This window comes from Leucoraja erinacea, unplaced genomic scaffold (assembly GCF_028641065.1).
Source record: "Leucoraja erinacea ecotype New England unplaced genomic scaffold, Leri_hhj_1 Leri_580S, whole genome shotgun sequence".
NCBI lineage: Eukaryota > Metazoa > Chordata > Chondrichthyes > Rajiformes > Rajidae > Leucoraja > Leucoraja erinaceus.
This window is the reverse complement of record NW_026576488.1, coordinates 76,441-92,460: the sequence shown is the minus strand read 5'-3', so window position 1 is coordinate 92,460 and position 16,020 is coordinate 76,441. Positions and strand designations below refer to the sequence as shown.

At 46.0% G+C, this 16,020-nt stretch overlaps 1 protein-coding gene across 1 annotated transcript in view; it reads left to right on the top strand.

The window, feature by feature from the left end:
• The first annotated feature begins 312 nt into the window (after nt 1-312).
• LOC129694217 (serine-rich adhesin for platelets-like) overlaps nt 313-16,020 on the top strand; it is a 74,282-nt gene continuing 58,574 nt past the window's right edge. Inside the window, exons 1-4 of the mRNA XM_055630933.1 lie at nt 313-328; nt 2,278-2,445; nt 11,126-11,242; nt 11,366-11,629. Of these exons, the coding sequence (XP_055486908.1) occupies nt 2,406-2,445; nt 11,126-11,242; nt 11,366-11,629 (421 nt within the window). The 5' untranslated portion in view covers nt 313-328; nt 2,278-2,405. The remainder of the gene's footprint in view (nt 329-2,277; nt 2,446-11,125; nt 11,243-11,365; nt 11,630-16,020) is intronic.

Genomic DNA, 16,020 nt, shown 5'->3' with positions numbered 1-16,020 from the left:
AGGGTGTTTGTAATTCTTTGTCAGATCAATGGATATATTTAAGGCAGAGAAAGATGGATTCTCAATTTGAGGTTATGGGGAGAAGGCAGGAGAATGGAGTTAGGCGGGAGAGATCAGCCATGATTGAATAGCGGAGTAGACTTGATGGGCCAAATGGTCTAATTCTGCTCCATGATATTATGGTACAATTATGTTGCAAATATTTGGCATTCATTTTTTTTTGGATACAGGTGATGAAATAATTTTATTTTTTACAGGTTCAGTGGAATCTCGAGAATGAAGATGAACTAACTCTTCTGGTCGATGGGGAATATTGTAAATGTAACAGGTTGGAATTAATAGTCTTTGCCTTAATTAATTCATATTGCACCTTAACATTAAAATAGCTATTACAATGATGAAATCATCCTGGACAGATATTTAGCAGAAATGTATACAATAGAGATTTGGTTTTGGTACCAAATGCGTTATCACCCTATCAAAGGATCAACTGGTAGGACAGATCAAAATCTCTTACGTTTCTTCCTCATTTCAAATATTCTAATTAACTCCAGTAGCAAAGAGATCTCTGGTTTCTCTATGAGGGCCACATTAGACAAATTTTTCCTCTCCTTTCCTTATAGACGTAGGCCATTTTTTGCTCTCTAGGTAAACTGGAATATAGATCAAGAGATGCTTCAGCACAGGCATTGGCTTTGGGGTCATATCAGCCATCGCAAGGGCACATCAAACCTGGACCAGATTAATTCCCTGTTCAACAGGGAATTCTGTTGCCATAAGCCCAGTTCCTGCTTCTCCACAGCCACACGATGCACCCACATCTTGGTGCATACCCTGACTTCTCTGAAACCTGTACCTTCAGGTAATTCAACCTGACACTGAAGTAAACATGGATTTTGTCAGGTACTCTGCTCACTTTGATAACGATGACGCTGATGATGATAACTAAGTGCAGTGAAACTCCTTGTTTTTTCCGTACAAAATTGCCACAAATGCGCCGACAAAGTTATACAAAGTACTCATCCCTTTTTTGTCTGTCCCCACCCCCCCCCCCAACCCCTCACCCACCCCCCCCCCCCCATCCAACCCCCGTCACTCCCCCTCCCCCCCCCCCACCCCTCAACCCCCCTCACACCCCCCCCCATGCTGGGTCCCTCTTTGTCTCGGTGACAAATCCCGTCCACCTTGGCCCGACCTCGGGTCTATCCACGCCCTGGTCCAACTCTGTTTGAGACTGACCCGAACTTGAGGTTCCGCCCTGACCTCGTTTACAGGGCCTCCGACACGCCCCTGGCCCAACTACACAGCAGGGCTCCGACCCGACCACCGCGTCCTTACTACTCGCTCTATACCAGCTTCTTCACAGCCACGTTGCCCGAGAGGTGAGTCCTCCCCATCGTCTGACCGCATCTGCTCCCAAGATGAGGTTTTCCATAGAGGGTCTTCTCCGAGATATCCCTCGTATTTTAGTGATTGTGGTCCCCCCCCCCCCCCCCCCCCCCCCCCCACCCCTCCCCCATACCCCCCCCCCCCCCCCCCCCCCCCCCCCCCCCCCCCCCCCCCCCCCCCCCACCTCCCGCCATTGATGCGTCCTCTGTGTCCTCTCATTCTTGTCTCCGCTGAAATGTTTGTCAGTTTCCACCCATTGCTTAGGATGAGACCGGTTACCCAATTTCTGCAGTTCTGCTCTTTAGATTTGCATTCAGGTTCAATATATCCTTGCCGGATTCTGGTCTTTCAGTAGGTGATAGCCGCAGACAGAAGTCAGACACAGAGATGTTGGTGGATGTGACCGTGAACATTGGCATACAAACTAGAAATGTCTTCAAGCCTGACTGACTCTGCAGGTCTCCAGCAAATGCTCTTCAGTAGTGCTGTAATCTGCAGGGCTGACAAGGACCTGCAGTCGAGCTTGATCATCATGTAGCAACACAATATTACTTGACATTTTTTTCTCTTTCATATTTGTAAATTTTAGTTGGTTTTGATATTGGCACTGATCCTTAAGAAGTCCTGTTGTTAAATGAATTCAATTAATATTTATTTTCCAGAGTCGGTCAGTATGTATTCAGGAGAGTTAGATATGCGGTAGCTCTTGGGGCTAACGGAATCAAGGGATATAGAGAGAATGCAAGAACGGGGTACTGATCTTGGATGATCAGCCATGATCATATTGAATGGCAGTGCCGGCTCAAAGAGCCGAATGGCCTACTCCTGCACCTCTTTTCTATGGTTTTCTATGTCATATAGCTTAACAATTTATTTATTTTTTAACAGAAAATTCTACCTATATAAATCAAGTAACCGTGCAGAGGACAACCAACAATGAGACAGTTGCCAATTTTGAGGGTGGAATATCTCTCACAGTTTCAGGAAAATTGGGAGCTTTGACTTTCACTACTTCAATGGATAATGCTTTCAAAAATAAGACAGAGGGACTCTTGGGTGAGTAACATCACCATTTTAAGAAACAACATTTTGTTTTAAAGAAAAAAAAACAGCAATCATGAATATTAACAAAGTCATCAAATTGTTAAAATCTACCTCACAATCCTTTCTTATTTAGCCTTGTGAAAAGGTAAGTCTGTCGTCAGAAACTTTTCCTTTATCCGATACAGCACAATGTCTGGAACTCCAGCTTGCTAACATTGAGCATACGTTCCAATGGTCCAACAGTGTTTTATTTGTCACATATGCAACTGCACAATGAAATTTATTTTGCATATACTGTATTACACATGCGGGCGCCGCCATCTTTGGTGCCATTATTCAGTCCAAGAACCGATCGGCCTGCACGCTCGATGTACTGGTGCAGTTCCCTTGAACTGACTTCCCATTCCTCTCCTTGTCCGGCCATCTTTGTGTCCCGGCGGTGCCTCCTGCAACCTACCTGTAGGCGCTGGAGGGAGGCATTTCCCCGGTTACCCACCCAGCGATCCTTGCTCCTCGCGTCTGATTTTTCCAGCTCCCTCCCGGTCCCATTGTCTGAGGAGCCTTCGGGCGGGGTTCCTGCTGACCATCTGATCCTGCCGACTGATGAGCCTTTGGGCTGGTTCCCAGTCCCGCCGACTGACAAGTTTTTGGGTTGGGCATTGCAGGCGCAGCACCCAAGGAAGGCCGCCGCAGTGCAGCACCTCCATAATATATCGATTAGTGCCGAATGGATTGCTCTGACCTGAACCAATTCCCATATGTTGCAGATCAGCAAAGATTTATATTTATTTGATATCTACTTTGTTTTTTAATTAATAAGTTTATTAAAAGTTATTGTTTGCATTATTTTAGTTTAGTATTAGTATAAAAACAAAATTACAATAAATTCAAATATTTCAAATCTGAAGCTAAAGTGAAACTAACATGATACCACAAAGATTGAATGTACATCACAGCATCTCTTTCCCTCTGTACCAAAATTCCTGTGGTGAACAAAATTCTATCTGATCAAGATGTGTTTTTACGTGTTATGATGTGCCTCAAAGGAAGACTCAAAGCTTTAGAGATTAAATTTCAGAATAGGAGGGTGGTGGGGAGAGTGGGAGGGGGAGGATTATGTTTTCACCTTAGAGACAAAATGAAAATGGCTTGGATCACATTTAGGGTTAGAAAGACCCTGTTCAAATTACCACACATTGCTCCCATTAGAAAAATAACTACAATCAAACACAATGGCTACAATGGCCGATTTTACCTTCTCCCTAAAATCCACAAACCTGACTGTCCCGGCAGACCCATTGTCTCTGCCTGTTCGTGCCAAGGCCGAACTCATTTCCAAACCCACCCCTCTAACTGTGTGACCCCTGCTCTTCCCCACCCACACCACAGCCCACTCACCCCCCCACCCCCTGACCACCCAACACCCCCCACCCACACATCGCCTCGTCCCCCCAGTCCACCCACCTGCCTTCCTCCGGCCCAACCCCCATCCCTGTCGGGTGTTCACCATCCCCCCCGACCTCCCCCTCTCCAACACCGAACGGTCTGTCCTCAACAGAGGTCTTACCTTTGTCCCCCTCCGTCCCCACTCAATGAATTCCGCGCCCACCACGACTTGGAGCGCTTCTACCGTCGCCTCCGCCTCACAGCGTACTTCCATGGGAAGGAGTCCTCGCCCCCCCACTGATCAACTGATGACGCCTTTTCCCGTCTCCAACGCACCCCCCTCCTCGTGGAACCCCCCTTGTAAGGTCCCGGCTCTGGACCTCTTTATCCAGAACTGCCGTCGCCACGTCAACCGCCCCAACTTCTCCACTCCCCTGTCTCACTCCAATCTCTCACCACATGAACGTTCTGCCATCGACTCACTCCGCAACAACCCAGATTTGGTTATCAAACCCGCTGACAAGGGAGGTGCTGTGGTAGTCTAGCGCACCGATCTCTACAAAGCTGAGGCCACGCGCCAACTCTCGGACACCTCCTCCTACTTACCCCTGGACCATGACCCCACTGACGAGCACCAGGCCACCATCTCCAGCACCATCACTGACTTCATCCACTCCAATGCCCTACCCGACCGAGCCTCCAACCTCATCGTTCCCCAGCCAGCACAGCGCGATTTTACCTTCTCCCTAAATTCCACAAACCTGACTGTCCCGGAAGACCCATTGTCTCTGCCTGTTCGTGCCCCACCAAACTCATTTCCAAATACCTTGACTCCATCCTATCACCCTTGGTTAAATCCCTCCCTACCTATGTTCAATACACCTCAGACACTCTCCGTCGTCTCCGCGCATTCCATTCTCTAGGCCCTCACCCCCTCATCTTCACCATGGACGTCCAGTCACTCTACACCTCCATCCCCCACCACGATGGTCTCAAAGCCCTCCGGTTCTTCCTCGACCAGAGAAGCAACCTATACCCAGCCACTGACACTCTCCTCCGCCTAGCGGAGCTGGTCCTTACCCTCAATAACTTCACGTTCGACTCCTCCCATTTCCTCCAAATACAAGGCGTAGCTATGGGCACACGCATGGGCCTCAGCTATGCCTGCCTATTTGTCGGTTACGTCGAGCAATCCTTGTTCAACACATACCAGGGCCCCATCCCCGACCTCTACCTCCGCTACATCGACGACTGCTTTGGTGCCACCTCCTGCACCCGCACACAACTGACTGACTTCATCCACTTCACCACTAACTTCCATCCGGCACTCAAATACACCTGGACCTTTCCGACACTTCCCTGCCATTCCTTGACCTCACTATCTCCAACGTGACCCCAACGTGACCTCAACGTACCTCCAACGTGACCCCACCACTCGCCACATCTTCCCATCTCCCCCCGTATCTGCCTTCCGCAAAGACCGCTCCCTCCATAACTACCTTGTCAATTCTTCCCTTCCCTCTCGTACCACCCCCTCCCCGGACACTTTCCCTTGCAACCGCAAGAGATGCAAGACTTGTCCCTTTACCTCCCCCCTCGACTCCGTTCAAGGACCCAAGCAATCGTTCCAGGTGCGACAGAGGTTTACCTGCATCTCTTCCAACCTCATCTATTGCGTCCGCTGCTCTAGATGTCAGCAGATCTATATCGGTGAGACCAAGCGGAGGTTTGGCGATAGTTTCGCCGAACACCTCCGCTCGGTCCACAATAACCAAGCTGACCTCCCGGTGGCTCAGCACTTCAACTCCCCGTCCCACTCCGTCTCCGACCTCTCTGTCCTGGGTCTCCTCCATGGCCACAGCGAGCAGCACCGGAAATTGGAGGAACAGCACCTCATATTCCGTTTGAGGAGTCTGCATCCTGGGGGCATGCACATCGAATTCTCCCAATTTTGTTAGTCCTTGCTGTCTCCTCCCCTTCCTCAGTCCCCCTGCTGTCTCCTCCCATCCCCCAGCCTTCGGGCTCCTCCTCCTTTTTCCTTTCTTGTCCCCCCGCCCACCCCAGCCCCCGATCAGTCTGAAGAAGGGTTTCGGCCCGAAACGTTGCCTATTTCCTTCGCTCAATAGATGCTGCTGCACCCCGCTGAGTTTCTCCAGCTTTTTTGTGTACCTACAATCAAAGATCCTAGAGGAGCAAGATAGACCACTCCTCGAAAAACGCGTATGACGTGTGTGATCGTCGACGCCATTTTTCGAGGCATTTATTGGGCTTCCCCCACACTATCATGGCGTCCTTATCTAAATTTCATCTCACTGCTCTGCTATCAAGTATTCTAATCGTAAATCTAAACGACCCAACCTGTCATTCTTTAGGTTCCCCAATAAAAAAGAAAGGTGAGAAAATATTTTTATTATTTTCAGTCGATATTCTGTCGTGAAAATGTTATTTTCTGTTCTCCCATCAACGGCCATTGGGAAACTGGGTTTGTCGGTACATTAGAAAGTTATTAGACTTATGTTTAATAGTTCTTTACTCACCACAATAATAATGACAATTTTAACACTTCTGTACGTTTTTGGTTTTGTTTTGTAAGGGATTAGTCTCCACAATATGCCCCGCGGACACATCAGGTCCTGTGACCAGGAGATTTTTCGAGCTCAGTTTCAAGTCCGAGAATGGGCGGCTGTTACCCATTATATTCCTCGAACATAGGGACATAGCAAACAACACTCACATACATACAAGACATCACAAGCAAAGATCACAAGCCCGCCGTGAAGAAGGGTGCAATCAAATATTATATAACTCTGCTCTATCATCTTTGGGTGCAATGGTGGGTCGGGGGGTTCGGTGGCGGCGGCCGCAATCAAAGATACTAGTGGAGCTCTGCTCTATAATCTTTGGTCGGAATGGGACGGCTGCGCGTTATAATGTGCTATCGTTCCACTCTCCCTCTCCCCCTACTCCCTCTCCCCCTTGTCCCTGTCCCTCTTGTCCCTGTCCCCCTTCTCCCTGCCCCCCCTTTCCCCTTCTCCCTCTCCCCCTTCTCTCCCTCTCCCCCCTTCTCCCTCTCTTCTCTCGATCTCTCTCTCCCCTCCTCTCGATCTCTCGCTCCCCTCTCTTCTCTCAATCTCTCTCTCTCTCTCTCTCCCCCTCTCTTTGCGATCTCTCTCCCTCCCTTCCATCTCTCCCTCCCTTACCTCTTCGTGAGAGTTGGCAGCTCTGCTATGCCTTGGGTCCAAAAGAGGATAGATAGAAAATACTTAATGGTCTTTGTAAGAAGATTTTAATAAGCTCTTCTACATTTAAGGTAAATTGACATATTAGAGGCAAAACGCATTTTCAATATACAGGTCTCTCCACACAACTGAAAACAATTGCATTTAAGTGATATATCATCCATTGTTCAGGCAATTAGCACTAGGTTACAATAAACTTCCTACATATTCCAGGAATTCATCTCATAAAAATGGGAGAGGCTTAAATGCATTGTAAAATCATAAATCCATGTTGACTTGGACTAATCCTTTTACTGCTATCCAAATGCCCCATTATTACATCTTTAATAATTGACTCCAGCATCTTTCACACCACCAAAGTCAGGCTAACTGGTCTGTAATTCCCCGTTTTCTCTCTCGCTCCTTTCTTGAAAAGTGGGATAGCATTAGCTATCCTCCAATCCACAGGAACTGATCGTAAATCTATTGATCGTTGGAAAATAATAGAAACATAGAAACATAGAAATTAGGTGCAGGAGTAGGCCATTCGGCCCTTCGAGCCTGCACCGCCATTCAATATGATCAAGGCTGATCATCCAACTCAGTATCCCATACCTGCCTTCTCTCCATACCCTCTGATCCCCTTAGCCACAAGGGCCACATCTAACTCCCTCTTAAATATAGCCAATGAACTGGCCTTGACTACCCTCTGCGGCAGAGAGTTCCAGAGATTCACCACTCTCTGTGTGAAAAAGGTTCTTCTCATCTCGGTTTTAAAGGATTTCCCCCTTATCCTTAAGCTGTGACCCCTTGCCCTGGACTTCCCCAACATCGGGAGCAATCTTCCTGCATCTAGTCTGTCCAACCCCTTAAGAATTTTGTAAGTTTCTATAAGATCCCCTCTCAATCTCCTAAATTCTAGAGAGTATAAACCAAGTGTATCCAGTCTTTCTTCATAAGACAGTCCTGACATCCCAGGAATCAGTCTGGTGAGCCTTCTCTGCACTCCCTCTATGGCAATAATGTCCTTCCTCAGATTTGGAGACCAAAACTGTACGCAATACTCCAGGTGTGGTCTCACCAAGACCCTGTACAACTGCAGTAGAACCTCCCTGCTCCTATACAAATCCTTTCGCTATGAAAGCTAACAAACCATTCGCTTTCTTCACTGCCTGCTGCACCTGCATGCCTACTTTCAATGACTGGTGTACCATGACACCCAGGTCTCGCTGCATCTCCCCTTTTCCTAGTCGGCCGCCATTTAGATAATAGTCTGCTTTCCTGTTTTTGGCACCAAAATGGATAACCTCACATTTATCCACATTATACTGCATCTGCCAAACATTTGCCCACTCACCCAGCCTATCCAAGTCACCTTGCAGTCTCCTAGCATCCTCCTCACAGCTAACACTGCCCCCCAGCTTAGTGTCATCCGCAAACTTGGAGATATTGCCTTCAATTCCCTCATCCAGATCATTAATATATATTGTAAATAGCTGGGGTCCCAGCACTGAGCCTTGCGGTACCCCACTAGTCACTGCCTGCCTAATGAAGAACTCAACCATATTATGGTCACTCTTGCCCAAGGGGGCACGTACAACAAGATTGCTAACTAACCCTTCCTCATTACTCAATACCCAGTCTAAAATAGCCTGCTCTCTCGTTGGTTCCTCTACATGTTAATCATATGTATAAATATATATGTATGTGTATATATATGCATGTATGTGTATATATGGATGTATATGTATATGTGTGTATATATGTATGTATATATATGTTTATATGTGTGTATGTATGCATATAAATGTATCCATATGTATGTGTGTATTTGTATGTGTGCATATGTATGTGTATACGTATGTATGTATGTGTATATATGTATGTGTGTATATATGTATGTGTATATATGTGTGTATAAATATATATATGCATATATATATTATTACTATATAATTATATATATAATTGCCTTTATGGTTTATGTATATCATCTTACAAGACAAATAAATTAATAGTGATTATTTAAATCAAAGTTGCTTCTGATCCATGAGAATAAACTTAACTATCTCTAACTTGCCTCTCACACACAGACACACATTCATATAAATATATATAATATGTATACGTTAAATTTAATTTTGTGCAGTGTGTGTTAAAGCAATACAATGCAAAGGGAAACTACGCAAAGCAGGAGGCTGTTCCCGCTACAAGATACTCGAGGATCTTTGCTTCGGATCAAAGATTATAGCGGAGCTCTATAATCTTTGCTTTGGATCACAGCGGGTGGCATACCGGAAGTCGCGTGTCGCATTGAAAAATGGCGGCCGTGACGTTCCGTCACGTACTACACGCCAGTCCATTGGATTTCAAAGGAGTGGTCTATCTTGCTCCTCTAGGATCTTTAGGGCACTCAAATACACCTGGACCATTTCCGACACTTCCCTGCCATTCCTTGACCTCACTATCTCCATTGCAGGTGATAGACTTCTGACCGACATACACTATAAACCCACTGACTCCCATGGCTATCTGGACTACACTTCTTCCCACTCTGCTTCCTGTAAGGACTCCATCCCCTACTCCCAATTCCTCCGTCTATGCCGCATCTGCTCCACGGATGAGGCGTTTCACACCAGGACATTTGAAATGTCATAATTATTCAGGGAACGGGGGTTCCCCTCCTCCACCATAAATGAGGCTCGCACCAGGGTCTCTTCCATACCCCGCAACACTGCTCTCTCTCCCCATCCCCCCACTCGCAACAAGGGCCAAGCCCCCCTAGTCCTCACCTTTCACCCCACCAGCCGTCACATACAAAAAGTAATCCTCCGTCAGTTTCGCCACCTCCAACGTGACCCCACCACTCGCCACATCTTCCCATCTCCCCCCATATCTGCCTTCCGCAAAGACCGCTCCCTCCATAACTACCTTGTCAATTCTTCCCTTCCCTCTCATACCACCCCCTCTCCGGACACTTTCCCTTGCAACCGCAAGAGATGCAAGACTTATCCCTTTACCTCCCCCCTCGACTCCGTTCAAGGACCCAAGCAATCGTTCCAGGTGCGACAGAGGTTTACCTGCATCTCTTCCAACCTCATCTATTGCGTCCGCCGCTCTAGATGTCAGCAGATCTATATCGATGAGACCAAGCGGAGGTTGGGCGATAGTTTCGCCGAACACCTCCGCTCGGTCCGCAATAACCAAGCTGACCTCCCGGTGGCTCAGCACTTCAACTCCCCATCCCACTCCGTCTCCGACCTCTCTGTCCTGGGTCCCCTCCATGGCCACAGCGAGCAGCACCGGAAATTGGAGGAACAGCACCTCATATTCCGTTTGAGGAGTCTGCATCCTGGGGGCATGAACATCGAATTCTCCCAATTTTGTTAGTCCTTGCTGTCTCCTCCCCTTCCTCAGTCCCCCTGCTGTCTCCTCCCATCCCCCAGCCTTCGGGCTCCTCCTCCTTTTTCCTTTCTTGTCCCCGCCCACCCCAGCCCCCGATCAGTCTGAAGAAGGGTTTCGGCCCGAAACGTTGCCTATTTCCTTCGCTCCATAGATGCTGCTGCACCCGCTGAGTTTCTCCAGCTTTTTTGTGTACCTACAATGGCTACATAGTTCTTTGAAATTAGGTCATGAAAGGTTCGACCTGTAACAAGCTGTTTCTCATGTCTCTGCTAAGAGTTTAGGCTAATTTTGACTGCTTGTAAATTCACATTTCCTGTATGTTCAAGTGTTTTCTTGTCATACTAGACTAAGTGGGACCTGTTGGGTCCCTGTCACATGGGAGGCCTGGTCCCCTAACGCACACAAATAAACATAAAAGCTAACAAACAATAATTGTGCAAAAAGACAAAACCAATGCCCCCAATTCTTAGTTCAGAGCTTCTTTGAAGGTTGCAGTGTTTAATAGCCTGATGATTGTTGGGACAAAGCTTTTCCTAAACTTGGAAACAGTTACAGTTTTCATTTTACAGCTCCTTTCTCCTCAATTTAGTTGGTAGTGTAAGTAATTTTAGAAGTTTTAAACCAGAGTAAAGTATAGGAATAGGTGGTATAACCACAAAATTCTTTCCTGGTTTTTTTACTAGGAGTCTGGAATGATGACAAAACAGATGACTTTAAAGCTGCTGATGGACGATACCTTGAATATAATGGAATTAAATTGCCCAATGACACTCAGATTTTCTTTGACTTTGGCCTTACATGTAAGTCACAGTTTTCATGTACTTAAAAATATTGTTCTAGTTACTGAAATGATTGCCTAGTATTTAATTAATTTCCTAATTATATCATAATTCTGATTACATTTCTCTGTTTGTGTTTTCTAGGGAAAACAACAGCGAATGACAGTATATTTACATATAACACAACTGCTGGAGAGACTTGGTACACTTACAACAACAACAGTTTTGTGCCTAAATTTTATGATGAGCTTTTGCAAACCACGGACAAAGAAAAAATCGACAAAGCTAATGAAACCTGCCAAGGAAGTGATGATTGCATTTTTGATATTTTGAGTACAAATGATTTTTCCTTTGGAGCAGCAACATTACAAAGCGTGAATACGTTTGCAGCACAGAACAGCACCATGAGTATGTATTGTTTTTTTGCTAATGTTATCATAGGCACAGTTATTCATAATGTTGTAGCTGTGATGGATTATTAGCCCCGATTTTTATTTATTCTCAATGGCAGATTTGTTCTGTTACACTTGCGCTTGCAAGGTTAAATGGTTTTTTTTTTTGCTTTGTAAATTGTTGAAATTGTGGGCTGCTTACAATGTAGTGAGGGAAACTGGGTTGTGAGAGTCAATGTGAACAGGATGAACAACTATTTATCTAATTGAACCAAACCATTTGAAAGAAAGCAAATATAAATTGTGAGTATTCAGTTATAATTAAAAAAAAAGCTACCCCTCGGGCTCCTATTTAATCTTTCACCCTTCACCTTAAACCTATGTCCTCAGGTTCTCAATTTCCCTAATCAGGGCAAAAGACTCTGTGTTTACCCAATCTATTCCCCCCATGATTTTGTACACGTCTTTAAGTTCCACTCTCATCCTCCTGCTCTTCTAGGAATAACATCCTACCTGCTCACCCTCGCCCTATAGCTCAGGCCCTCGAGTCCTGGCACCATCCTCGCAAATATTCTCTGCACCCTTTCCAGCTTGGCAATATCTTTCCAGTAACATGGTGACCAAAACTGAACACTATACTCTAAATGTGGCCTGACCAACATCTTTATAAAACTGCAGCATGACCCCCCAACTTCTATTCTCAATACTCTGACTGATGAAGGCCAATGTGCCAAAAGTCTTTTTGACCACCCTATCTACCTGTGATGCCACTTTCAAGGAACTATGCACCTGCATTCCTAGATCCCTCTGCTCTACAACACTTCTCAGGGCCCTACCATTCACAGCTATGGTCCTGCCCATGTTAGACTTCCCAAATCCAACACCTGATATTTTTCTGTATTCAATTCCATCAACCATTCCTCAGCCCAACTGCCCACCCTATCAAGATCCTGCTGCAATTTTTGACAACCATCTTCACTATCTTTAATACCACCTAATTTTGTATCATCTGCAAACTTGCTAACCATGCCTTGTATGTTCTCATCCAAATCAATGATATAGGTGACAAACAGCAATGGACCCATCACTGAACATACCACTAGTCACAGGCCTCCAGCCTGAAAAGCAACCTTCTACCACCACCCTCTGCTTCCTTCCATGAAGCCAATTTTCCATCCATTCAGCTATCTTGCATCACATGCGATCTAGCGTTCCAGAGCAGCCTACCATGCTGAAACTGGTTGAATGGTTTGCTGAAATCCATATCTCCAGCAATGTCCTTATCAACCTTTTTGGTCACTTCTTCAAAAAATTCAATCAGATTCACGAGACACAACCTTACATGTACAAAACCATGCTGACTATCCTCTAACCTGCCATTGTCCATTTAAATGCATGTATATCTTATCCCTTAGATTACTCTCCAGTATCTTCTGATCACAAATGTTAGCTTAACTGCTCTATTAACTGATCCTAGGCTTTTACCTGTAGGCTTTCTTGAATATTCAAGGATAATTTATTGTCACGTGTACCTAGGTACAGTGAAACGCTTTGTTTTTCATACAGCAGACCGAATCTAAGCATTGACCTCGACACATTTGGTGTCGACAGTTACAAAAGGTCACAGAACAGTCCAATCTACAGCCTGCCGCTGCTCATTCCTCATGTTTTTCTCCATGGTTTCTCCATGACCTTGACCATCTCCTGTGGCTCCACACAGAGTTGACCACTTTGATTCCTGAGGAGGCTCATTCTCTCTCTCTGGTTACCGTTTTTTCTTATATGTACTGTACATAATCCCTTGGGATTATACTCAATGTTATCTGTCAGAGCGTTCTCCTCTACACTTTTTCCCATCCTCGTCTCCTTTTGTAGCTTACACCTCAGTTCCCGGAACTCCTCCAGTGATACACGTGACCCCAGCTGCTTATACCTGCCGCATGCCTCCTTCCTACTCTTGACCAGAGCCTCAATTTCACCATCCAAGCTTCCGAAGCCTCACCTTTCTTGCCCTACACTATAACAGGAACATGCATGTCCTGGACTCTTGCCAGCACACATCTAAATACATTCCACTTTCCTAACATTCTTTTTCCTTTAAGCAACCTGCTCCAAGCAACTTGAGCGAGTTCCTATCCTATATCTTCAAAGTTAACTTTGCCACAATTTAGAATTTTAACTCATGGGCCCACTCTGTCACTATCCATAACTATCTTAAACCTAATAGAACAGAGGTCACTGGTCTCAATAGTCTCATTCACAAACACTTCTTCAACTTTCCCCTCCCAATTTCCCAAAACGAGAACAAGCGTTTCCCTCTCCCCTGTGGGGCCCCCGACAAATTGCAGGAATTTTCCTGAACACATTTGACAAATTCCACCCCGTCTAAACGTGGTTTTATCCAGCCCGCAGCAAGCTCAGTGGCAAGACAGACCGTGTGTCAGTCGAGTTGATTCGAGTCAGGGAGCACGGGAGCCCCGAGCTGCTCTTAGTTGTTACCGGGTTGGTCCCTTAAATTGTCAGAGCGGAGACATCACCGGGCCGCCGTGATGAAGGGTGCAATGTGAGGGGGTTGGGGAAGGGCGGGTTGTTCGGCAGCGGACAGAATTGGTCGGTGCCGGGGGCAGCAATCAGAATGTATCGGCAGCATGTTATAACGTGCGATCAATCGTCTCTGCCCTCTCTCTCTATCCTCTCTCTGTCCCCTCTATGCCCTCTCTCTTTGTGCCCCCCCCCCTTGTTTTATAAATGAATTCCGCCCATGAGAAGAAGGTGGTTAACCTGTGGAATTCTTTGCCACAGAAGGCTGTGGAGGCCATCAGTGGAAATTGTTAAGGCAGAGATAGATAGATTCTTGATTAGTTCGGATGTCAGAGGTTATGGGGAGAAGGCCAAAGAATGGGGTTGGGAGGGAGAGACAGATCAGCCATAATTGAATGGCAGAATACCACTGCAACTAAACCAATAATGAAATCATCAGAATCACACATGCCCAGCAGTGTCTGATAGTCTCCTCACCGAAAACACCTGAGCCGGTCCCACATTTAACCCCCCCACAGCACTTCACCTCTACACAGCCTCTCCCCAAAACGGTAGCTCCGCTATGATCTTTTCCATATTTTTATTTGCTACTCAATTAACCAATTTGGATGCTGCAACCACTCAAGTAGTTGCCTTTAAATTGCACCTTTCAATTTCCCCCACTCTCTTGACACTGAAAGTTGGAAGTATAAAATCAAATGGATGGATTAAATGTCAAAACAGATCCAGAAAGAGTGTATCAGGATTAAGGAAAAGAACAACTGCTTTATAAATTTAACATTAAACAGTTTTAAGATATCCTGTCAACAATTAATATTTGTAATGAAATTCTATACGTGTAATTTTGGGTGCCTGAGTGAGTGACAGATGCCTTACATCACTGATCTCAATACTTAACTGGTGGCAAGATTATTTTCTTTCACACATGCAGAAACCATTCCATTCAATACATTTATTGATGACGTTTCTGCAAGGATAAAATTCAGGTGGCACATCAAGACTGAAACTTCTGGACATTTATTTTAACTGTCCTTCAGCCCCTTGCCTGAACTTGTCATATTATTACTGCATAAAATATAGAAAATACTATTGACCTGGTATTAGGTTTAGTTGAGTTTAGAGATACAGCCTGGAATCAGGCCCTTCGGCTCACCAAGTCCACACTGACCAGCGATCCCCACACATTAACACTATCCTGGGGGCAATTTACATATATACCAAGCCAATTAACCTACAAACCTGTGCTTCTTTGGAGTGTGGGAGGAAACCAAAGATCTCAGAGAAAACCCACACGATCACGGGGAGAACATACAAACTCCATACAGGCAGCACCCATAGTTGGTATTGAACCCAGGTCTCTGGCGCTGTATAGGGCCTGTCCCACTTAGGCAATTTTTTAGGCAACTGCCGGCGACTGTCATAGTCTTAGCAGGTCGACTGGACTGGACTGGACCCCCCCCCCCCCCCCCCCACACGACAATGTCTACGACAAGCTACAACAAAGTCAAGCTACAGCAATCTACCGACATCCGGCAACCCATTAGGACGTCCACCTACGACCACACCTATGACTACCTACGACCACACAGGTGACAACCTACGACAACCGAAGTCAACCTACATCCACCCGCGACAAGCCATGACAAGCTATGACCCTGTCGACGACAACTGAAGACAACTGAAGACAATTCAGTCGCCGGTACCTGTCGCCGGTTGACGTAGGTAGCCGTCAATGGAATTCACCAAAGTCGTCACCTGGTGACAACCTACGACAGCACCTACATCTGGAGGTCAAGCTACGCTCATTGGCGTCAACCCACTGTCGCCAAAAATATTTGAACATGTTGAAAACCCAGCATTGACCAG